General features: G+C 44.6%; 1 protein-coding gene and 1 pseudogene across 4 annotated transcripts in view; one reads left to right on the forward strand and one right to left on the reverse strand.

Moving 5' to 3' along the window:
• The first annotated feature begins 39 nt into the window (after nucleotides 1-39).
• LOC128114880 (prefoldin subunit 6-like) lies at nucleotides 40-5,723 on the forward strand (annotated as a pseudogene).
• The window catches only part of Rab23 (RAB23, member RAS oncogene family), a 37,804-nt gene continuing 15,714 nt past the window's right edge, over nucleotides 3,914-26,003 (reverse strand). For all 4 annotated transcript variants that reach the window (XM_052745233.1, XM_052745230.1, XM_052745235.1 and 1 more), the window contains 4 exons: nucleotides 12,830-12,986; nucleotides 10,392-10,474; nucleotides 9,002-9,094; nucleotides 3,914-7,169 (listed from right to left, as the gene is read on the reverse strand). In XM_052745233.1, coding sequence (XP_052601193.1) covers nucleotides 7,030-7,169; nucleotides 9,002-9,094; nucleotides 10,392-10,474; nucleotides 12,830-12,986 — 473 coding nt within the window. In that variant the 3' untranslated portion in view covers nucleotides 3,914-7,029. The remainder of the gene's footprint in view (nucleotides 7,170-9,001; nucleotides 9,095-10,391; nucleotides 10,475-12,829; nucleotides 12,987-26,003) is intronic.

Below are 26,003 nucleotides of genomic sequence, written 5' to 3' on the forward strand. Positions count from 1 at the left end.
GAAGGCTGACCAGCCCAGTCTTTTCTGTGACTCACAAAGCAGCCACGGAACACGCGTCGTGCCGGCGAGGCACCAACCCCTCCGCAACTACTCCGCGTCATTTGAAACTCAAGTTTTATTAGGATGCAGACGTCTTTCACACCGAAAGACCAAGGTCCACGTGGATCGTTCTCTCTCAGCACAGACCCGGCTGAGCTGAGCCTGCTGGGCCGCAATGCTAAGTCAGTCTCTGTGGAAGAGCCCCACCCTCGGCAAAGCGTCTGTCTGCAGACTGATGCCCGCCACCAGGCTCGCCATCGTGGTGTTTCCTGGCACCTGGCTCTTTGACAGCTTCTTTTTGTTATTCGAGACAGGGTTTCTCTGTGTAGCCCTGGCTGTCCTGGAACTCGCTCTGTAGACTAGACTGGCCTCGAACTCAAGAGAGCTGCCTGCCTCTGCTTCCAAAGTGCTGGGGTAAAAGGTGTGTGCCACCCATGGCCTGGCCTTTGCCAGCTTCTTTCTCAAATGTCAGCCTCTCTGATTCCTTTTTACCCTGGGAAGATATGCCCACCTCCCCCAATTCACTCACTCTGTATCTGTCCAGAATTTCTGTCATGAATTCTGGCTATCTCCTTGACCTTTGTATTCTTTGCATTATTTCCTTCTCATTTAAAAAAAAAAAAAATTTATTACATATACAGTATTCTGCCTGCATATGCGCCTTCAGGCCAGAAGGGGGCGCCAGACCTCATTACAGATGGTTGGGAGCCAACATGTAGTTGCTGGGAATTGAACTCAGGCCCTCTGAAAGAGCAGCCAGTGCTCTTAACCTCCGAGCCATCTCTCCAGCCCTCCTTCTCCTTCTTGACAGATTTTATTTGTGTGTATCTGTGCATGCACTCACACCCACAGAGCCAAAGGAGGGTGTGAGATACACGCCCTGGAGCTGGAGTTAGATGTTGTGAGTTGCCTGAAAACAAATGCTGAGAATTGAACTCCAGTCCTCTCCAAGAGCAACAAGTGCTCTTAACCACCGAGCCATCTCTTTGGCCCTCGTGCCCATTTCTCACAATGGAATTTTTTGGATGGTCACTGATTGCTTCTCACAGACTTGACTGTGGTCCCCCACCTCCATGACTCTTGGGGTTGCTGATCTGTAGTGTCTCCAGGGTATGGGTCTTCTAAATACATCCTTTCCTCTGTCTCAACGGCATGTGACACCCACTTTAGGACAGCCCCTCTGCTCTCTGAAGCTGCTGTCCGCCTTTCCCTTCAAGGGCGGGCTCTGTAGTGTGGAGCCCGCATGACCTGCAGAGGTGCTTATAGCAACCTACTCAGATCCATCCCACTAAGGGCAGAGCCAAAGTGCCGCCCAGTTAAAAACCACTAAGTACAAAGCTGACATATGAGTGATTTAACTTATGGACCCTTCCTTGAAAAGTGTCCCTGAATCTTTGAAAGTATGGAAAGGGGAATACTTTCCATGATGAATGTGAAGCTTGGCTCCCCAGCTGAATGCGCCAGTGATTTAAAAATACTAGTTTTTGAAGATTTTTAAGTGAGAGGGCTTGGGTTGGGGATCTGGGGTCTTCCTAGGGAGGGGCTAGTCTGGTTGAGGAGAGGCTGTGGGGCCTCAAAGGGCTGCCAATAGAAATGCTGTCCTTCCTGCGGGGACAAGATGGGGAGCTTGAAACCCAGCGACCCACCCCCAGGAGGCCTTTACGGGTGTCATGGCAGAGCTGATCCAAAAGAAGCTGCAGGGAGACGTGGAGAAACATCAACAGCTGTGGGAGGGACTTGAGCAAACCCAGGTCAGGGAGGCTGAGGCTGGAGGCACAGCTAACAGAAGATCGTATCGTGAAGAGGGAGCTGGCCTTGCCGCGTGGATCCAGCGTGGTCTGTAAGCTTCTGCGTCCGGTGCTTGTCACACAGGAGCTGGGGGAGGCTGAGGCCACAGTGGGAGAAAAGGCTAGACTGTAGCACAGTGGAAACGAAGTGCTATAGACCTCAGCCTCGGGATCCTCGAGTGGCAGAGCAACAGAGGAGACCCTTGCTCAGCTGCAGCAGGAGTCCCAGCAGGCTCCGGCAGCAAAGGCAGAGGCTCCGAGGCACGGCTACTCCATGGTGTGTGTGTGTGTGGGGGAGGATGAGGCAGATCCAGGGTCTACCCTAGAGTAGATAATAAAATATAAACACCCCCCCCCCAAAGTGTTGTGTACAGGGACAGAAGTATAGGCTGGAGTTCTGTCCACACCTCATGCTTAGGCTCACCCTCAACGAGTGATCAACTCGTGGGGATGGTGGTCCAGGCCTTCCTTCTCAGCTGTGGGATGCAGAGACAGGCAGACTTCTGAGTTCAATCAAGGCCAGCCAAGGCTACACAGAGTTCTGTCTTTTAAAAAGAGAGAGACAGAAGTGTTCCCATTCTTGTAGAGTTCCATAAACTTTTTCAATTACCGTTATTTTGTGTCTAGGTGTTTTGCCTGAATGTAGGCCTGTGTCTTTGGAGAGCACTGGGTCCCCTAGAACAGGCTTTACAGACAGCTGTGGGCTGCTCCGTGAGTGCTGGGAATTGAACCTAGGTCCTCTGCAAGAGCAGCCAGTGTGCTTAACCAGTGAACCATCTCTCCAGCCCAAGTTCCATTTTAAAATTGGAAAATAGGAAAGAATTTACCGGTCACTGGAAGCAACAGCGTACTTGATGAACTAAAAAGCACACAAAGATTTGAAGACCAAATGTTTGTCCTTTTAAAATGACTGATCCTGACAAATGTAATATATCTGAAGTCCATCTCTATGATGATGCTGTTTTGAAAGCTGAACAGCACAGTATGTAAGGACACAAAATAAGTCAAAAACGGCTGCAGATGTGGAGGAGGCGGCAACAGGGCGTGGATGAGTTTAAGCTTAGCTGTTCTCTGCTTGTGTATGTTTACTCGCACAAGGAAATGATACGGAATGGACAGGGGAGGGCCGTTCTACAGAACGGTCAGCAGGCAGCTCCACCTTTTGACCGGCAGAGGGCGCAGCGGGGCGGTGGCATCATTCATGGATCAGAGTCTGCCCTCCTGCCTATAAAAGTCAAGGTAACGACGATCTGAGTGAGGGAGTGTAGAGGAGGGAGTGCCTGAGTGGGTTGTCCAACAGAATGAACTAAACTATATAGTTACTTTACACCCAAAGACGGGATAAAGTTGTTTGGGGTCCAAGGCCTCAAAACATGAAAATAACTTTCTTTAAAAGACTAATAGTCGCCGGGCGTTGGTGGTGCACATCTTTAATCCCAGCACTACGGAGGCAGAGGCAGGCGGATCTCTGTGAGTTCAAGCCTGGTCTACAGAGTGAGATCCAGGACAGGCACCAAAACTACAAAGAAACCCTATTTCGGGGGAAAAAAAAAAGACTAATAGTAGCCAGGTGGTGGTGGTGCACGCCTTTTAATCCCATCACTCGGGAGGTAGAGGAAGACAGATCTCTGTGAGTTTGAGGCCAGCCAGGTTTATAGAGCCAAGGCTACACAGAGAAACCCTGTCTCAAACTTCCCCCTGCCCCCAACACCACCACCACCAAAAAACCAAAACAAAACAAAACAAAACCAAAAAACAAACCAACCAACCAAACAAAAACCCTACTAGTAATTACAGAGTTAGCTTCTAGAGAAAACCCATTTAAAGCACACTGCTATTAAGTTACATTAAATAATGGGCACCCAGACTATGCGCATATTAGTGAACGAAGTAGCTAAGTGTGAAATACTTCTACATTATTTTGGTATTTAAAGAGACATTGTCAGTCGCATCTGCCTATTTATTTTTCATTCATTCATTTATTATAAATGGACCATGTAGCCAAGGATGGCCTTGCATTACCACATCTAGGTCCTTTGAGCATTCCTCTCCATCCTGGTGGTTCACACCACACATACCACACAACATTCTAGCTTTGAAATGTTTTATTGTGTTGGTTATTGGAATTCATCTTTGTTAAAACTGTAATCAAGTAGCACGTTTTTAAATTAATCCCAAAGGCATAAGTACCACTCAACAGGAATACATACAAGTCGTTTCCCATTCCGATTTACAAAAGCATTATTTATTAGTAACAAAAATATAGAAGGGGTTAAGTTATTCCTTTGATCCAAAGATTTTATTTTTAAAATACCATTTATCAACATCCTACGATAGATACTTCAAGAGACTACAGGAGTAGTTACAAAGAGTCAGGGGCCAGATCATTCCGTTATCTGGGAGCTTGGTGCCTAGGTGTCTCAGACCCCACGGTGGTTTATTTACCTGTATGCAGGTAACTTCATTTGTATGATAGCCTTTTACGTTTCATATGTGAAACCCTGAAGAGTAACAAGTTGTTGATGTAAGGGCAGAGGAAACTCTCACCCGGTGGCCCCCTGCAGCCAGTCAGTGAGAGCGAGCTGCTCTAATGAGGGCTCCCGAGCACCTCACAGCAGGGACCAGACTCACTCCAAAGGTTAACAACGGCTCACATTACAAGGGCACAACACTTCTGGGTGAGACATCAGGTTCTGTGGCCAACTCATCCTAAACCTTCTGACAAGGCCCCAGGCCCCTGGCAGGCACCGTGGGGGCCCACACTCCTGAGTTCTCAGCAAGGCCTGACTTCACTCTGCAGGGAAGGGTCACACATCCTCTCTGCGGTAGTGTTAGCTTTCATTTGAAAAGGATGTGGGCTGTCACTTCGAGGGGATAGAAACAGTTCGACCTGCTTTTACTTGTACTGCCTTCCATGGGCTGTTTTATATACTATTGAATTCATAGGCAGACACTGGAAGAAGAAACCTGAGGAATGCTTAGATATGGCGATTATTCCGCAACTCTGTGCCTGACACTAAAAACCGGTGACGATGTATGCACAAAGAGTCAACTGGAGCACAGATGGACAACGGCCCGGAGTCCTGGACAGGGTTCTCTATCGTCACCAAAGGGCTTTCACCAGAACTCCGTATTGAGTTCTTGAAAGTCACAGTCACAAAAGAAAACAGTATGACCTCTGAAGGTTTCAGAATTGAACACACTGATAAATTAATATTACTTGTGGCTGATTTTAGACCTTTTATAGTTAAGTATAAAATATAGCAATGCAAAGTAAAAATTCAAATGTGTAACAAAGGCTTCCGTTAAAAAAAAAGGATGAAACAAAGTACATAAAATTCTGTTACAAATATTAAGGAACCAGCAGCCATCATCAGACTGGGTCATTATTTTATAGAGAAGTATTACACTTCTCTTTACCACACATTTAGTGACTATGAATGAAGCGACAATGTTCTATAATGAAATCTTCCAATTTAATTCTGCCCATTAAAAAAATGACAATTAAGATTATTTGCCACCAAATACACTTTGGGCAAAAACTAAAGAGACTGTATTTGAAGAGAGAAAAGACATGACTCCCGCAGGTACCTCGGTACTGGTTAGGAACCAAGTTCCCCCCACTCTTACTCCACTACCAGCACTGGGGGTGCTAACTGACTAACACAAAACAAACATCTTTCCTACTTGGGGATGGATGACATCGTTTCAATGTTGTGAGAAGCAAGCAATCGGTCTGGATTACGTCACAAGGGCACCCAGTGATTTCTACTATGCTCTCAACATTAATCTGGGCAGGATAAGGGTGGTACAATGCGGGTAAACTTAAAAAAAAAAAAGGAGAGAGAATACATAAAACATTTATATATTTTAGTAAAAATAACAGAAACGACTTCATAGCACATTTTCCAAGAAAAATCATTTTTTATGTATTTTGAAATCCCATGAAAACCAGTAATGTGGAAAGATGTTTATACTTTAAAAATGTAACCACTGATAAAAAAAAAAATCAGTTTTTAAGAGAACTCATGGAATTATCTCTCTTTGGCAGGCTAGTGTCCCGACGTGCAAGTCTGCAGCCATCATTGACACACTGGGTCATTTCTTTACAGACACTTCGGGACTAACAGCTCTTGATAGGGTGCCATGTAAACCAAAGGCCACAGAAAATTTTAAGCAATAATCTTAAAACGCTATACAAGGTTTGTAAACAGAAGAATGCTTTAGAGTTGCAAGGCTTCAGAAAATCCATAATCTGGGTCAGGACCAAAGACTATCCTTTGTATATTCTGAAAAAATGGTTCCCTTCATCTTCAAAGTTCAGAGCTGTGTGGACCTGGGGACGAGGCTAAGCTTGTGGCAGCAGGAACTCGCCATGCCTACCGAGGCCTCGGAGAGACTCCACAGAACTTCACAGGGGAGAGGCCCTGGCACTCAGATGTTTACATTCCCTTCCCCCACACTGTCGGAGAGGAAACTGCCTTTAAAAGATGCCACAGATACAAATTCCAGTAGTAAAGCACTGTAAAAATTAGGGGGCTGTTTTGGCACATGGCACATTTAAGTTCAAATTCGTTTTATGAAATATGTCTTGAAGTTCTTGTGTGAGACCAAAAAGATACACAATGTATAAATGGTTGTATGAGTGGATTACTTGGAATCTACAAACCCTTCACTAGTGCACAGATCTCCGCTTGCTGGAACCAGGTGTCCGCATGCACACTCCCACAATCTACACTTTACAGACATTGCACAAGTACCATGAGAGCACACACTAGTGCAGGCTGACCAGTCTGAGGTCTTCCTTCAGTCCTTTCCTTAAGCATTCAGAATGAACGTTCCAGAAAAAGAACACTTGCTATCTCTCCTTGGTCCGTAAGAGTAAAACTGGTACCAATATATTTAGCCGTTTCATTTTGTTCTCAGCATTTAAAATTCAGCAAACCTGTTTTTGACATGTCCTATGGTGTCCCTTCAAAAACAGGAGATGCTTCGTCTAATGGGAAAAACTAGAAGGAGTCCACAAGGCGGTCATCCTCCAGCAGAGGGCTGGAGCTACATTCCGACAAGCGTTGCAGGCATCATTACAATGTCAGCCTTCAGAGCGAGGTGCAAGGTCCGCTAAGACGCTAACACACCGCGACGCCCGGCGGGTCTCAGTGAACTGCTAACGCAATTCTGCTCTTCTCCTCCCCGAAACAATTTAGGGTATACTACAGCTGCTAAAAGGATTTCTCGTTTTCTTGGTCCTTTGTTTGTTAGGTCTAAGATTGATGATGTCTCCACCGTTGAGGGTACTTGAACTCTGACCCAAGTGACTTCCGACGGGCGTATTAAAGACACCTGTAAAAATCGGAGGAAAACAAAGTAACTGATACACCTCAAAGTCACCTTTATTATTTACTATACATATTATTTATTAGTAAAATTATCTCTATAAACAAGCACCCCCAGTTGTTTCCATTTTTTATTGTACCGGAACAGTACATTTTAAGCAAACAGCTCAGCTTTATTCAACTCTGTGCGGCACCGCCACCCCCCCATCTCCATCACCTCTTTGCATCCTGAGGCTAAAACGTCATAATCAAAGTGGCCTGCAGGTAACGTGACAGATGAGTGACAGAGAAAGCTATTCTACTTCCACTTTGAAATGTGCCATGTACAAAATGGAACTGCTAACTTACAAACTGCTGAGCATCTAGATACCAGAAACTCTGGGCATAGACACCATCAAGGAAACAATCCAAGACCCGTCCCTGCCCACGAGAGGCTGCGGTCTAACAGATGATACACAATACACAGTAATGCTGTACGACAATGCATCGTCTTGGTTTTGGGTTTCTAGAGACAAGGTCCTTTTATGTAGCTCAGTCTGATCCTCCCTTCGCCAGGCCTCGGCAAGCCACACTATGTTCAAGGCCAGTGAGTAAACAGACCCAATGCATGGTTCAAGGGAAGCCCTAACTGCACAGTTCCTAAGGAAGGAAGAACTGTACAAAAGGTCAAAGGGCATACCTGACAGTGCTCTACCCATGCATCCAGCGAGCCACTGAGGCTAAAGACAGCAGTGAACATAACCCAACACAAAGCCTTCAACGTATTTAAAATATGAGAATAATTTTTGTAACTCGACTGCATGGTTCTCAAGCATGAACTCTGTGATGACAAGTCCAAATGTCAAAGGGTCAGAGAAGTCTGCAGTCTAGCCTCGGATTTCATTGTGTTAGAGGAAAGGCCTGGATCATTGGGAGCTTTCTACACAGTCCCTGAAGAATGAATGGTTCCTTGACATTAGATGGGAGAGGTAACCCACAGACTAGACAACGGCAGAAGAGAGCACTGGGCATGCTCAGGAAAGAACACTTTGGGAGCCAAGAATTGGGATGCTTACAGAACTTGGGGGCAAGAATCCCCCTCCCCAACACACACACACACACACCCCACAGAGGAAGAACTACTTCTATATGTCAGAAGAAAGAAAATTTATTGGTACCCAGGAAGAACACAAGAGCGGGGCCAAGGAGAACACCTCAGACAGGTTGACCGTGCACAGGTGCCATCTTGTTTCAATGGCTATGAGGTGTCCATGACAGGTACGTGAGCAATAACAACGGCAAAAAGAAAAGAAGCCAGACGCCAGGAAAGGTCCGAAGGAGGTATTTATGTGCATGGAAGGACAGAAGTGGATACAGCGTGTCGACAGAAGCCTGGGAGTACCAAGCATGGCTCGCGTCTTTGTGGAAGAAGCCAAAACCCATGCTCAGTTACTGTGAAAAGAAGATAACAATGTCCTCTTCGGGGACGGCTGAACTTTTGCTGGTGTCTAGCACACAACGGGAAAAGAGCAGTAACGAGTAGTGAAATGGGAGGGAGAGGCAGGAGTGCGGCAGACTCAGAAGAGAGGATGCCTGCAGCCTGTCTGTGGAGACACGGCTCTTCTAGAAGCTCTCACGTGCCTGCTGCCTGCCTGCTGTAGGAAGCGGAGACTCAGCGGTAACGGAACTCTCGGAACAGGAGAGTGCCGACTCACTGAGCTTGGCAATCCCATTCCAACAGTTTGAACTCGGATTTCTCAATGACATGAGCACGCTGCACATCAAAAAGGTAAACACAACCCAATAAACGACCTGGAGCAGGTGCCCGGCAGACACGTGGCTGGAACCCCAAGCACTTACCGATTTTGTTACTGCTTGACTGTGTCTGCTCTGGTTCTTCCGTTATTTGTTGTTTGAGTTTCTGTAGATGTTTCTCAGCCAAATACTTAAAAACTAGAATAGACACACACACAGTATGACTATGCAAGTAAGTCAACTTTCATATGGCAATATTTATAACTACATAAATTTTAAATTACATTACATTAGAAGTATACAATTTAGTTAAAAATACAATTTTTAAAAATTACTTGGGCACTCTCTGAGAGATACAGTGATGATACCAGTAAATGTAAAATGTGTCCAGTGAGGAGATGGAAACACACTTGTACACACCGGCTCTGCCACTGAAAACCTTGGATCACTATGAAGATCCAGCTGACAATAACTGGGCTCATCCTTTTCTGTCTTCGAGACAAGGCCCAGGCTGGCCTGGAACTCCTGCCTCGACTTTCCAAGTGCTAGGACCACAGGCACCCACCCACGCCCCGCTTAAACTAGTTCAGTCTCGAGAGAAACATGCACTTTCTTCGGCTGAAGAAGCTCTACAGAATATAGAGACCCACGTGACAACCAGCTGCAATCTAAAAATGAAAATTCCAGAATGAGAAAAATCTCCAAATTTTCTTTAATCTTACTTTCTTTTTTTTTTTTTTTGGTTTGGTTTTTTGAGACAGGATTTCTCTGTATGCTTGGCTGTCCGGGGATTCATTTTGTAGACCAAGCTGGCCTTAAACTCAGAGATCTGCCTGCCTTTGCCTCCCGAGTGCGGGAATAAAGGTGTGTGCCACCACTGCCCAGCTAACCTTTTTTTCTTAAACTAGAAAATATTGAAGAACTTTTGCTGTCTGATGGAGTCTCTACTGTGGTGGACTAATAAAACAATTCAGTAACTTTAAAAGTTATGCACGAGAGCTACACAGATGTCTCCATTCACACTTACACCTTAGTGGTTTTAGAATGTTTCTTTCAGTTATTTATGTGTGTGTGTGGGGGGGGGGGGGGATGAGCGTGCGGAGGCAGCTGGTTCTCCCTCTCCTCCCACCCCGAGGGTCCCAGGGGTTGAGCACACTGTCAGAGATGGCAGTGAGCACCTTCACCTGCTGGCCCTATGGCTTAGATTTTAAGAGACAGAAAACAAAAACAGGCAAAAAAAAAAAAAAAAAAAAAAAAAAAGTAGCCTCTTAAGACTCTCAGGAGTTTCTGGAAGAGCAACAAGTAATCACAACTATTAGCAGATAATTAATTAAGAACCCTGGAACAGAATACCTTCAAAATGAACAATGTGACAAGAAGACAATTCTGTTCTCAAACTGTTTTGAAATCCAGTTTCTAAGCATGACAGAAGGAGCATTTAGACAGACCCCACCACTTTCCTGTTGCAATATGCTTTAAAGACGCTGCACTTCACCTTCGTTCACATTCAGGTCCTCCTTCACAGACGTCCTGTAGAACCTTAACTTCAGCCTTTTGGCCAGGGCCTCGGCTTCCTCACTGCACAACAAACACAAAGCCAGTGAAGGCGTCTGTCTGTCCGTCCGCTGAGAGGCTCTCCCGAAAGTTACTGTTCAACTGTATTTGATAAGTGATATGGGAGCATGGGGGTAGGGTGGGGGCGGGGGCTAGGAGGAGGGGCGTGGGGTCCTTTCTGAGAAGCTTGACAGGGCCCCCCTTAACTCAAATGCACGCGTCGCTGAGTGCTCATCACTTGAGGGGACTTCCATCTTGCCTGCTCATGTGGGACAAATGCCAATCATTTACCATAACTGTGAACAAAGGCATTTCTATAAGGTCACAAAACAACTGGACATTACTTTTCTTTAGAGAACATCTCAGTTTGGGGCTAGGGACATAGATCAGTTGGTAGAGTTTTCACATAATGCCACAGGCCTGTGAATTCCAGCACTTCAGAGGCAGATAGAAGGGTCAAGAGTTCAAAGTCATCCTCAGTTACAAGAACTGGATATGAGACCATGTTAAAAGATTATTTATTTTTAACATTACTTGAATTTATTACACAGTAAGTTGCTTATTTACTCTCATTGCCAAGAGCTAAAGTGAGCACATTCATGGCCACATCAGTAAGAGTAAATTTTAGTTTCATGAGGACTCTTCGGTTTGTAGAGGTACTGGGACTGTAGTCTCCCTGTGGCCCCAGCCTCCGGTTTTGCATTCCCCCGGTAGTGCTCCCCACCCTGTAACCAAGGCTGGCCTGTGTCCACTAAAACACTTCTGAGAGGTCATCAAAGTCATTACGGTTCCTCTCTAGGAAACGGCTGCCATGTCGAGTGGACGTGTGCAGGACATGAATACAGCCCTAGCATGTACAAGGCCACCTGGGTAGAGAATGCGCTGACGCAGCCTAGGCCACAGAGATACACACTCTCAAACAGCAAAGCAGGAAGAGAGCAAGAGAAAGAAAAATTAAAAATAAAGCACGTGTTTAAAAGTTATCAAAATAGGCCGGGCGGTGGTGGCGTATGCCTTTAATCTTACCACTCGAGAGGCAGAGCCAGGAGGATGGATCTCTGTGAGTTCGAGGCCAGCCTGGGCTACAGAGTGAGTTCCAGGGCAGGCTCCAAAGCTACACAGACCTGTCTCGAAAAACCAAACCAAAACAAAACAAAACAAAGTTAGCAAAATATTATTAATAATGAAGAGTAGATATGTGTAGGTAAAAATTATCTGGATGATTAACTAAGAAATTTGAGGGAATGGAGAGATGGCTTCCTGAACCACCATGAGGACCACAGGAAGAAGAAGCTGGATGTGGTCTCATATGCACCTGAAAGTCTAGAACTGGTGGGTATGGAGACGGGAGGACCACTGGTGGGTATGGAGACGGGAGGACTGCTGGTGGGTATGGAGACGGGAGGACCACTGGTGGGTATGGAGACGGGAGGACCGCTGGTGGGTATGGAGACGGGAGGACCACTGGTGGGCATGGAGACGGGAGGACCACTGGTGGGCATGGAGACGGGAGGACCACTGGTGGGTATGGAGACGGGAGGACCACTGGTGGGTATGGAGACGGGAGGACCACTGGTGGGTATGGAGACGGGAGGACCGCTGGTGGGTATGGAGACGGGAGGACCGCTGGTGGGTATGGAGACGGGAGGACCGCTGGTGGGTATGGAGACGGGAGGACCACTGGTGCTTACCACCTACTAGCCTTGGCCGCCTGCTTTGTTTTGTTTTTTCAAAAAGGCTGGTAGTGGCCTCCATATTCATGTGGAGACCCTGGTTCAAATAACATGGCCTACATGTGAGGGGCTGGCGCTCTCTCTCTCTCTCTCTCTCTCTCTCTCTCTCTCTCTCTCTCACACACACACACACACACACACACACACACACACACACACACATACGCACAGACGCGCACACACACATATTTTTAAATTTTTTAAATTAAGCTAACAGTTCTGAATATGGACCCAAACTTCCCTTAGCCCATCGACACAGAACATCTACTTACTATAACCATTAAGCACCTAGAGATCAAGAGATGCTTTGCTCTCTTCCTTTCCCGTTTTTAACTTTTCTTTTGTTTTGCTTTGAAATTGGGCCTTCCTGTGTGGGCTACGCCCACCTCAGCCTCTGAAGTGCTGGAATCTAGGTGTGCACCACCTCTGAAGCGGCAGCACACCAGCCCGTCCACTGTCGCCTGTGGCGACCTGCCGAGTTCTTTTCAGGCGAGGCCACAGTTTTGTATGTCCACCACAGAAAGAATCTCAGGACAAGTCAGTATGAGAAACGTTTCAACGCAGACTTAAGCAAGGGGTCTGGGGGACAGACACAGAGGACAGGAAAGAGTGTGCGGGGGAGTGCAAGAATCGTAAGTCATCTTACTTTTTGATACAAGAATCGTCCAGCAGATCGATCTTGTTTTGTACAAGCACAGTTGGTATATCTCCAACTTCTGCGACTACCTTTTCTCTCCAGCTGGAAATGGCCTCAAAAGATTCTCTGTCTGTGGTGGAGAATACAAGCACACAAGCCTGGGCTCCTGCAAACCATGGAAAGAAACTGTTACCAGATCAGCAAAGCAACCGTGTACAGGGCACAGACAGCTTCCACCCACTCAGATCGAGTTCCCGCGGACCAATACTGAACACGCTTCGCCCATCTGCTTGTACTTCAGTGGACTTTCTAACTAAGAAGCACAGGTTGTTAGGACGAATGAACGGCCGAAGTGTCACCGGAAACGCCGACTGAACATGTTAGAGTTAGCACACCACAGAGCATGGCTTAATTCCAACTGAGAGGCAGCAAGGGCAGCGAGCTAAGAGGGAACGGCAAGCTTCTGCTAAAAGCTTCATGGCAGATTTGACATCGGCTTATAGCACAGATCTCAGAAAACTCCAAGAAAGCAAACAATTCACTCAATCTGTTTACTTTCTTTTAAATTGTATATTTTAGTCAGAATATCAGTGACTGTCTTAGTTAGGGTTACTACTGCTGTGATGAAACACCATGACCAAAATAAAGTTGGGGAGAAAAGGCGTTAATTTCACTCACAGTTCCATATAACAGTTCATCATCATAAACAGGGAGGGCGGGAACTCACACAGGGCAGGAACCTGGAGGCAGCGGCTGCTGCAGAGGCCATGGAGGGGTGCTGCTTACTGGCTTGCTCAGTCTACTTTCTTATAGAATGGAGGACCACCAGCCCAGCCCAGGGATGGCACCACTCACAATGGACTGGTCACCGCCCCTCCCCCCCATCAATCACTAATTAAGAAAATTCCCTACAGGCTTGCCTACAGCCAGATCTCAAGGAGCATTTTCTCAATTCTCCCTCCTCTCCAGTGACTCTAGCTTGTGTCAAGTTGACATAAAATTAGTTAGCACAGTGATCTAAAAATTATCATAACCAGTGCCCTGAGCCCACACACTCACACCACACACTCACTTACTGTTCTTTCGACCAAATTTTAGCTATCAACTTGTCACATTATGCTAATGATATCGAAGACTGGAAAACAGAGCTGGGTGTGGTGGCACACACCTTTAGGCCCAACGCTAGGAGGCACAAAGAGGAACATAGCAAGTTCCAGGCCAGCCTGGTCTACAGAATGAGACCCTATCTCAAAACAAAACAGAAGTAAATAAAGAGCAACCTCCCGGGAAAAGCCGTGACTCCTGTTGGTCCTGACACCCTGGTACAAAACAGGTGTAAAGATGTTGGGTCCCAAGTGCCCCTCCCCCTCCCCAGCAGCGCTGGTGACAAGGTCCTAAGAAGGACTCTGACAGGGTAAACGGAGAGATTGCTATTGGCCTTAAATTCAGCATTCTTCAGGATCCTTCTGTTTCCCAGGAACCTCCTTATCCACCCCAACAGTCAAGCACCTTGGGCATCTACTTCCCGGTTAATCCGCCTGTAACTGCTGGAAACCCCACCCTGCTGACTATGTAAGATCGGCGTGCTTTCCCGCCAGGTGCTGTCTTCTAGTCTCCAAGGCAGACCAGTAGTTTGTTTCTCCAACAAGCTTTTCCTTCTACCCACAGAATGGTCCAGTTCAGTGGTTTTACTGTGCCCTTGCTTACAAAAGTGTAGAACACGGACCTCGGGCTCAAGAGAATTTTCTGGAATCACATGTTTTATTTATATTCCTTCCAGGTCCCCCTTCTGTGAGTTTCCTTCTAAGACTCAAAACCCTCTAGCAGGACATCCTAAGACTAAACCAGTAATTGTCTATCGCTGGAGGGAATAGTGAAGAACACAGAGTGAAAAATGGCAGCTGTGTGTTACTACTACAAATGGTGAAAACCAAACAACTACATGGTATCAGAGCACCCCGAGGTCTTGGACTTACAGAGAAATAAAGTGACAGACCACATTGCTACTATGACTGAATAATTCATATTTACGTGACTTGTAATATGCACTAAAACTACAAATAAAACACTATTTAATCACTTAAGAATATACTATAAAACTGTTACCTTTAAGCCTACAATTTTATATCCAATCAACTGTCATTTAAACCTCAAGAAATGGGGTGTTTCTGGGTATATAAGACCAAAGACTCTTAGAACTAAAAACCTTAGAGGAACTGTAAGATAAAAATGAAAACCACAGCAGATACTTCGGAGGCAGGGCAGAAAAACAGGAAAAGACACAAGAAGGTGAAGGAGCCGGTGCTCAGGAGTCCAGCAGGGAGCTGACGTCCAGCACATGTGCCCCGAAGGGCGGCAACCCAGAAACTGCTTCTTTCTGCAGAGTCTTCCCAACTAAGAATGTTAAGGCAGCAATAAAGTAAGGCCTGAGCATATGCCCTCTTTTGGTAGGGCCTCACACCTGTTGGGGACAGTTTCTGGACTCTCAGAAAAGACTCCCCCCATTTCCTCCATCTCTGCGACACCCTGTGATCTCATTTAGGTTCCTCCAAAAGCCTTTGAAGGGAACAGCTAAGCCCCCAAGAAGGAACGGATGCCACCTCTGTAACGGCAATGAAGCAAGACTCTTCAAGATGCTCACCCGTATCCATGCTGTTATCTCTTTCCCAGAAAGAAAGTAACTAACTCTCTTCATACCGGCTCATCCTGAAATCCTTTCCCACCATGTGATCAGGGATCTAGTTCTGCCTGAGGTCCCCAAAAGATGAAGACAATGCCTTAAGCTGCTGCTGGGGAGAGGGTGGGACAAAACCTCCACTCCTACTTCTGCTAACTGTGCCAGATAAACCAGGAAGAGAGAGAAAGAGCTCAATGCCATTGGAGAAATGAAGGGCCAAAGAAAACGGAGCCTCCCTCCATCTCTTAGGTAGACGATGGTGGGGAGAGGCCAAGGGGATGCCAGAGACAGGAAGCTGGAATGCTGATGCAACCGGTGGAAATAATTAAGCACCTGGTGGACACTGGCCCAGACAGACACTGGCCCAGGCACACCCCTCCCTGTGTCCCCCCGCCCTGTAGGGCAGCCGCAGAGGCCCATTCGGCACTGGTTTACCACCACCTCAAGCAGGTTCCTCTTTGTTGTGCCTCAAGGGATTTATGTTTTTATTTGTGGTTTCCTGGTTCTGTGGAGCCTTGGGTTTCTTAAGACTTTCCCAAGGGGACCTGCTCTTTAAAGAGACTGGCCCCAAGTTTCCCACAGTGATAATTAGCTTCTGTGTTCAGTACAGTAGCCTCAGGTACTGAAGCTCCCCGTTCCCTGACACTGACCCCCTTCCAATCCCCACCCCATCTTCTATTCCTTTCTAGGATAACACCCCAAATAAATCACGGGGTGGGATGGGGCTTAAGGAGAAACTGTTGAACTTTTCAGACAACATAATAAAAAATTATCTAAAAGCTGGGCAGTGGTGGCGCACGCCTTTAATACAAGCACTTGGGAGACCGAGGCAGGTGGGTTTCTGTGAGTTCGAGGATAGCCTGGTCTACACAGTGAGTTCCAGGACAGGCTCCAAAGCTACACAGAGAAACCCTATCTCAGGGGATTGGAGAGATGGCTCAGAGATTAAGAGCACTGGCTGCTCTTCCAGAGGTCCTGAGTTCAATTCCCAGCAACCATATGGTGGCTCACACCATCTGTAATGAGATCTGGCACCCACTTCTGGCCTGCAGACAGAACACTATGTACATAATAGATAAATAAATCTTTTAAACAACAACAACAACAAAACTGTCTATAGAGCCGTAGGAGAACACTGGAGTCAGCCTGTGTCAAAAAGGAAAGTAGGCAGAACACAACGCTCACCATAAACGCTCCGATACAAGCAGAACCACCATCACTAACGTGAGATAACAAGAGTAAATCCTAAAGCCAGCTTCGGTCTCTGGAAAGACTGACGAGTAAGCAGAGCTCCAAGCACAGTGCTTCACCCAACAGTGAGCCGGGAGGTCAGACACACATCTAGCTTAATCTCACTGGGACACGGACAACCTACCCTGAGGGGTAGTGACTGACGCCCACACTCAGGAGCCAGCCACCCAACTCTGTTGGGGTGGTGGGTCCCGGGCCCCTCCCTCATACATGCTGGAGTTTGAACTGGCTTGATGGACCACAGGTCTTGAGCAGCTCAGCACAGCTGCTGTGGGTGGAGCACACCAGCCATGCTGTGCCCAGCAATCAGTATTACACCGCCCTTTCCCCACTCTGCCAGCTCTTAACTACTTTCCATCCCCTTTCCAGTGATGTCTCCCGCACTTTGCTTGAGGGGAGGGTGCCATAGATGATTAACCCACAGCTGAGCACTCGCCCCAGCACTTTGTCCATTTATGAATGTCTGTATTAACCGCTACTCACTGAGAACAGAAGCGGGTTCTGACTACGGTTGACAGTGACACAAACTTAGGGATGCACGCACAAATAATTAGAAGGCAATTTGATAGCACGCCATTTAACAAGTCACCAAGGACCCAAGACCCCCTCAGCCATGGCTTCTCAGGTGTACAGTACCGGCGTGCGGTCGCTCCTGTGAAGCAGTTCCACACTCAATCAGAAAGAGTTGCTCACCCCCGTAACTGTCAGGCCACTGCTGCACCAGCGGGCCCATGTTGCCAGGGATGTCTGTCGAACTGAAGCATACAAGGTCCAATGCTAAACGAGACCGCTGATGTCTCTTCTCCCCCAAGAGCCTGCATATGCCTTCCAGCTCCACCAAAGCCAGCCATCTGGGAGAGTCTCCTGGTCAGGAGAGATTGACTCCTTTAGGTCCTTTTCCCGAAGGGAGTGGAGGCTTCAGCAGTAAGGGCTTACCATTTGGAGATGGTGGGAAACCATGAGAGATGGCAACAGCCTGTGTTGTTTTCGGTTACCACTGGGGCATCCCTGACCTTAGGGAGACCTTGTGTCTGGCACTGAGATTTTTCATTAATAAAATTCCCCGGAGGACTTACAGAACAGAGTGGTACCTTGTTAAATTCTGCACTTATGGAAAGCCTGGAAGAGTTGGTCCTTCGGTCAAGTGGAATAATACAGCATGGGCCTCACTTTGCACAGATGCCCCTGTCACTGATCAACTCACTGCCCAAATTATAAGCTTGTAATTAAAATCGTTAAGCTTCCTGACAAAGAGACCTACTGACTCCTCCCATCTTGAGACAAGGCTACTTGTAACTACTGCAAAAGGCCTGGACATTTCAGAACGGTAAGAAACTGCAACTGATGCTCTCCCGAAAGGAACAGCAGGCCTGAGAGACCTTGAAAGAAAACAGGCTGGATGGAATACGGCTGCTCTGGGGGAACCTGGAGTTTTTCCTTTTCTGTTAGTAATGCCTTGGGAGAAATGGAGATAATCATTAATCAAGAGGAAGCAAAGGCCCTGCTGGGTAGCAGAGCTACTGTCTGCTTTAAACCCCACATGTTTAAAAACTTTCTCCCTCACAGTGAAAATAAGATTCGAATGGTGGATGCTTCTAAGCTCGCCACAGCTGCCTCTAAGACAAACTGTAAATTCTCAACTGGAGAAATGGCAGGGTGTCAGCTCTTCCACTGCTGATTTGTGTCCCTGTCCACTGCCAGGACACGACTTTTTAAAACCACAAAATATTCGGAGCTCCTCTCTCAAAAGAGAAAGATGACTTTAAACTTGGAGGACACAGAAAACCTCTTGCCCCTGCTGTCTCCACAGCACTTATGAAGGAGTCAGATGATCCCTACAAGAGGAAACAGGCTTCTTTCACAACTACCATGGGAATCATGGGCAAAATCCTCCACAGACAGAGGACCATGAGATCAGCTCCCTGGCTGAGCTAACAAGTAAAATCAGACCCTAATATAAATGACGCCCTTTGAGGAAAGGAGGCCTAATGGGACTCAAACCCCCATAGAGGAATTCGGAGAGAAGGTCTTTGAACCCCTTAAACACCCCAGTACCAACAAGGAAGCCAAAGGGAAGAGAATGAAGGTTTGTGCAGGAGCTCCAAGCCATACATGAGTCAAGCTCGCCCTCGCCAGCCAGTGGGCCCGGATCCCCTCACCTTGTTACCTAACCCTCCTCTAAAAGCAGCCTGTTTCTCAATCTTAGCAGTGTCTTCTGTGGTTTCCCACGAGTCCAACAGTGAATACTTGTTTGCCTTCACGTGGGAGAATCAGCAGTATATGTGCACTGTGATGCACGGGGATACACTTAAAGTCCACACTGTTTTCTCAAATTCTTAAATCGGACTGACACTGTTTTCACACGTCTACTCTGACACAGTAAGTCAGCGACCTGATCGTGTTCTCTCTTATACGACAACTCTCAAAGATACGATCTCATCACAGCAACGACTAGCTACGGAGGGCCACCAAGTGTCAAAACACAAAATGCAGTTTTGCCAACAGGAGGAGGAACACTTGGGTTACATTGTGACTTCTTCAGGATTTCTCTTAACTCTTGAACTGTACTCCTGATACTGTAAGAATTTTCTTACCCCCAAACAAAAGCAAACACCCAAACAATTAAGAGGATTCTTAGGACTAACCACTTATTAATTGTCCAACTCTATGTAAATTAAACAGGAACAACCAGAAACCACACAGCTGGAGCTGAGGAAAAAGAGCAGCTGAGGCCGACCAAGCCCTGCATTAGGGCACCCCAACTATAAACCTCTCTGTCCCCCTTTATTCCTGAGAAACAAGGGGATCCACTGGGCATGCTGACTCAAACAATGGGAAAAGACAGGCCCTGGGTATGTCAGCCAGCAATGAGACCTGGTAGCTGGAACACATGGCCCTGCCTGAGGGCCATCCTCCGTCACCGCTGCTCTGTGAAAACAGATGAGGAGGTCTCTTTCCCTCTCATACCATGCATGGGCCCCCATTACATGAAACTTCTGCTAAAGTCACATTAGATCCAAGATTACTCAAGGAGTTGCCTAAATTTTTTTAAGATTTATTTTATGAGTATTTATGCATGTTTTACATGTATTTATGAATTATGCATGCATGTATGTATGTATGTGTACTACATGGGACCCTGGTACCCTTGGAGGTAGAAGTGGGTGTCAGATCCCCTGTGACTGGAGTTACTGATGTGGATGCTATAACTCAGGCCCTGAGTTGTTTAGGTTCTTATGAAACATCTCTAGATTTTTCCTGGTGTACCGCATCTCTCTCAATCCTCTGCCTTGCTCCTTGTATCAGATGAACTAGAAGGAGAAACAGGGCTAATCAAATAACCGACACACATCATTCTCCTAAGACACCTACTGAAAACACCTACTGGAAATGCAGAATTATTTTATTTATGAGATGAGCAAGGACATTTTCTGCCATGATATTTAATTACTTCCATTCTTGATATAAACTGAGTACTCATTGCCTGAAATTAAATCTGCTCTAACTACTAAACTCATTGTCTTAACCAGAGCATGCCGTTTCCCAGAAAACAAAACAGCAAATATTTATATAGATTGTAGCAACGTATTTGGAGTGGTACATGACATGCTAAAGAACTATTTCTGACTTCCTCTGGCCAGCCTATTCAAAAGAGTCAACAGAACTCAATTACTAGATCCCGACCAGTTGCCCAAACAATTACCCAGTATTATTAAAATCGCAGGACATTCTAAAACAAACAACAAGGACATAATACTCAGGCTGGTAGAGCTGCAAAAAGGGCTTCACTATATGCAACCACACACAGGAAAGAATCTATCCAGTTCATGATGACCACTCTGCCTCTGAGCTCCTTCTTCACTCAAAAGAGGGCACCACCGTGAGAAAAACCTTGGCAACAGAAGAGCTACAGTCTCAACTCCCAGAGTCACCTATGATTAGGTCCTATTGGCAAGCCCCTAGTACCCAGTAAATGCCCAACTCCCCTTCTGAAATGATCACCCATTAATTTATTGGGCCAGAAAAAATGATGTTCAGGAGTAAACGGTATTTTTGGAAGCCGGCCCCAACAATAACTCACAAGGTATACTCAAGATACTCTATTTGTCCAAACACACACAGCCTTATGAGACACTTCATGAGACACAAGACATACCTCTTTACCAAACGGGCCATTTGAAGCCTAGCAGTTAGACTCTATTCAAATGCTTCCAATCCAAGGATATAAATACAACTCAGTACTAATCTTCATGTTTTCCCATTTTGATGAAGCTTTTCTTTGCTGGAAAGCCACTGCCTACCAGTAGGAAAAAACTCTGTCACAAAGAATTGTTCCTGGAGGCATTCCTCAGAACTGTGCAGTGTGACTATGGAACTCACTTTACTGTAACACTTGGCCTATTATCCAGCATTCTCTATGCTTACCATATTCAACCCTCTGGACTTGCTGAGCAAACACTATAAAAACCAACGGGCAAAGTTAAAACTTGCTCTTTGCCCTTGGCTAAAAGCTCTCCTATTTGTTCCTTTTGAAATAATCACAGGGAATCCTACAAAAGTCATGAAGGATTAAATGGGTCATCTCTGCTTAAAGGGAGAGACATTACACACTACTGCAGTGGACTTACAGAAATGATAATTAAAAATTCCTAATTGGTCACAAAATGTCTCCACCATGGGCTCCCAGGAGATGAAAAACTGAATGAAAATTCTGACTATCAGAACAGATAAGAAACCACATCAATAACTCCCTTCCGGTGCCAACAGAGAGGGCCCTGTCAGGAGAGGGCCCTGTCAGATACTTGAACGGCCTCTGGTGGCGTAACACTTCGGGATGAGCTCGGATCCCTATTTCCAGCTCAGACATGTACCTCCTCCTCCTGAGGTCACATCTGGACTCCAAGAAGGCTGCATGATCCTCATCCTCAACTGTACCATCAAATAAGGGCCACAGTAATAAAACTCAAAACCCATGTCCTTTTAAAAATTTTTTGAAAAATTTTAAGATATACTTTGGTATTTTTCCTTAAAAAAAAAAAAGTCGATATTGAAGACTTGGGTAACATCATGTACCTAACGAAACCTACCAATCACGTGATCTCTGATCCATAGGAACCAACTTGGTGACCTCAAATTCCAGACGACATTCCCAGCACCTACATGGTGGCTCATAACCACCTATAAATCCAGTCCCATGGCATCCTCAATGCCCTCTGCTGGCTTTCAGGAGCACTGCACACATGTACTGCACATACAGATATGCAGGCACACAATTGTGCATATAAAATAAAAATGAATTTTAAAAGAAGTGGGGGAAAGATGGGAAACTCTTGTAAAGGGAAATGACATATTATAAGAATGGGTTAAAAAATACTAGACAACTTTCCAGGACTAACTCAAAGCCAATGGTGGGAAAGAGCATGTACTTTAGCATACATGGACTGTCAACAATGTTAATACAGATGGAACCTGAGGAAGCTATGGGGAAACGGCCAAGCTTCTGAATGCAGAGGTTAAGACAATGGTCTATGGAAAGTAACAGATGGAGTTTGTAACTTAATACAATGCACTGTAAGAGCCCACGTTCCCGGATTAAATGAACCTTCAAGGTAACTCATGATACAGTTAGCTAGGATTAGAAAAATGCTAACTAAAACTCACAGTCTGCCAACAGGAAATGGATGGATATGACTACAAAATGACTCCTCCTGGAGTCCACTTCCCTCTGTGGAAACTGAGAACTAAGATTCTATTATACCCACGAAGCTTCCTTCTCACAGGTGTGGATTCCTGTTCCTGCCCTCATCAGAAATATTTGGCACATGAGGAAAGGACATTCTGCCGAGAAGGAATTAAGAAGACACTGTATTGTTATCTGATCTCTTCTGTAATCTAACTTTCCCAAATTGGAATCTTGTTCAATACTAAGTTAATAGGAAAAATCAGGTTATTATCCACAAATAAGAGTTACTATAGCTTAGATACTAAACATCAATCTCTTCTAAATTAGAGCTAGCTACTCCACATGAGGTAAGCTACAGAGTCAAACTGGATAGGAGACTGGGATTAAAAGATAATGAACTATTTCAAGTGTTCCAAACATCAAGTAAACTGTTCCATGAAGTACCAATGACTGTAGACAAAGGGGAACATATAATTAGCCTAATTAAGGGGTGTGATGACACATACAAAGGATTTTTTTGGCTTGTTAGGGTGTCTTTCCTCACCTGCTACCTTCACGTCATGAAGCCCAACTGATGATTATAGCATTCCTATTATATATCACATGTGATATAGTACATAGCATTCCTATTATGTATCACATGTGATATAGTATATAACATTCCTATTATATATCACATGTGATATAGTACAGAGCATTCCTATTATGTATCACATGTGATATAGTATATAACATTCCTATTATATATCACATGTGATATAGTATATAACATTCCTATTATGTATCACATGTGATATAGTATATAACATTCCTATTATGTATCACATGTGATATAGTATATAACATTCCTATTATATATCACATGTGATATAGTACAGAGCATTCCTATTATGTATCACATGTGATATAGTACATAGCATTCCTATTATGTATCACATGTGATATAGTACATAGCATTCCTATTATATATCACATGTGATATAGTACATAGCATTCCTATTATATATCACATGTGATATAGTACATAGCATTCCTATTATGTATCACATGTGATATAGTACATAGCATTCCTATTATATATCACGTGATATAGTATATAACATTCCTATTATATATCACATGTGATATAGTACATAGCATTCCTATTATGTATCACATGTGATATAGTACATAGCATTCCTATTATGTATCACATGTGATATAGTACATAGCATTCCTATTATATATCACATGTGATATAGTACATAGCATTCCTATTATGTATCACATGTGATATAGTACATAGCATTCCTATTATGTATCACATGTGATATAGTACAGAGCATTCCTATTATGTATCACATGTGATATAGTACATAGCATTCCTATTATATATCACATGTGATATAGTACATAGCATTCCTATTATGTATCACATGTGATATAGTACATAGCATTCCTATTATGTATCACATGTGATATAGTACATAGCATTCCTATTATGTATCACATGTGACATAGTACATAGCATTCCTATTATGTATCACATGTGATATAGTACATAGCATTCCTATTATGTATCACATGTGATATAGTACATAGCATTCCTATTATGTATCACATGTGATATAGTACATAGCATTCCTATTATGTATCACATGTGATATAGTACATAGCATTCCTATTATGTATCACATGTGATATAGTACATAGCATTCCTATTATGTATCACATGTGATATAGTATATAACATTCCTATTATATATCACATGTGATATAGTACATAGCATTCCTATTATATATCACATGTGATATAGTACATAGCATTCCTATTATGTATCACATGTGATATAGTACATAGCATTCCTATTATGTATCACATGTGATATAGTACAGAGCATTCCTATTATGTATCACATGTGATATAGTATATAACATTCCTATTATATATCACATGTGATATAGTACATAGCATTCCTATTATGTATCACATGTGACATAGTACATAGCATTCCTATTATGTATCACATGTGACATAGTACATAGCATTCCTATTATGTATCACATGTGATATAGTACATAGCATTCCTATTATGTATCACATGTGATATAGTACAGAGCATTCCCATTATATATCACATGTGATATAGTATATAACATTCCTATTATGTATCACATGTGATATAGTATATAACATTCCTATTATATATCACATGTGATATAGTACAGAGCATTCCTATTATGTATCACATGTGATATAGTACATAGCATTCCTATTATGTATCACATGTGATATAGTACATAGCATTCCTATTATGTATCACATGTGATATAGTACATAGCATTCCTATTATGTATCACATGTGATATAGTACATAGCATTCCTATTATGTATCACATGTGATATAGTACATAGCATTCCTATTATGTATCACATGTGATATAGTACATAGCATTCCCATTATATATCACATATAATATAGTATATAGTATTCTTATTATATATCACATGCAATATTATGTCAGATACGGAAGACAAAAAAATGCAGCTCAGATAATAAGGCTAATAGATTCAATATGATCCAGGAGTTTCTTCCTTAATGACTTTACCTGGCATACCTTTCTCTTTCTTTTTATCTTTTTTTTGAGACAGGGTCTCTCTACATAGCCCTGGCTGTCCTGGAACTCACTATGTAGACCACACTGGCCTTGAAGTCACAGGGATCCTTCTCCTTCTGCCTCTAGAGTGCTGGGACTAAAAGCTGTGCCACCATTCCTTTCTCTTAAAGACTGCTTTTTTGCCTACTCAGCCTCATCTAGATCAGATGCTAGGAATGACCATCCTAGTGATGGAAGACAGTAAATATTTAATAAAGTATTTGACACCTGCCATGTGTACAAAGGGGGGAGGGGACTGTGGACGAGACCCCAGAAAAGAAGCCGTGACTACACAGGCAGACTGACTGATTAGAGCTTCAATGATGTGGAGAGGGTGGAATGTTACAGGTCCAGAGCCAAATTATCTTGGCTACCTTCAGCTCTTTTATGCCATTTATTGCCCATCTCTATATTATCTAACATCCTTGTGGCTATAAGGTAAATCCTTGGGAATGTTTGGACAGATTCCTAGCTCCTATTACCCCCAAAGCTAAAAATGCTGTCAGCATCTGCAGCCTGTATCAGAGAACTCCCCCACTTGCTGAATCTGCCAACCTGATGTACTCACCCATGTATCTGGAAGGTATGATTTATACTTTTTTTTGTTCATGTTACTTTATGAAACTGATGTCACATTAGAACCCAATAGGAACAACCCGAATCTGTGTTCCTGGGCCACGGTCACTGGTATTTGGCTCCAGAATAAACCACCTCCGTTTACTTTGAGGTACTGACACCATCTTCTTCATTGCGGGCCTAGTGTGGATGTCCACAATGTAATGAGGGACTTGCTGTTTTCTCAGCTGGAAGGGGACAACCCTCTGGACAGCTGGTACTTGAATTCAAGCCTGGGAAAGAGTGGCTGAGAGCAAAGTGGACAGGTCTACATGGAGTAGGGAAGTGGGCGGGATAAAGGACAAGACCCACATGGGGTG

The sequence above is a fragment of the Peromyscus californicus genome, unplaced genomic scaffold, assembly GCF_007827085.1.
Source record: "Peromyscus californicus insignis strain IS unplaced genomic scaffold, ASM782708v3 Scaffold_19__1_contigs__length_69161282, whole genome shotgun sequence".
NCBI classification, from domain to species: Eukaryota; Metazoa; Chordata; class Mammalia; order Rodentia; family Cricetidae; genus Peromyscus; species Peromyscus californicus.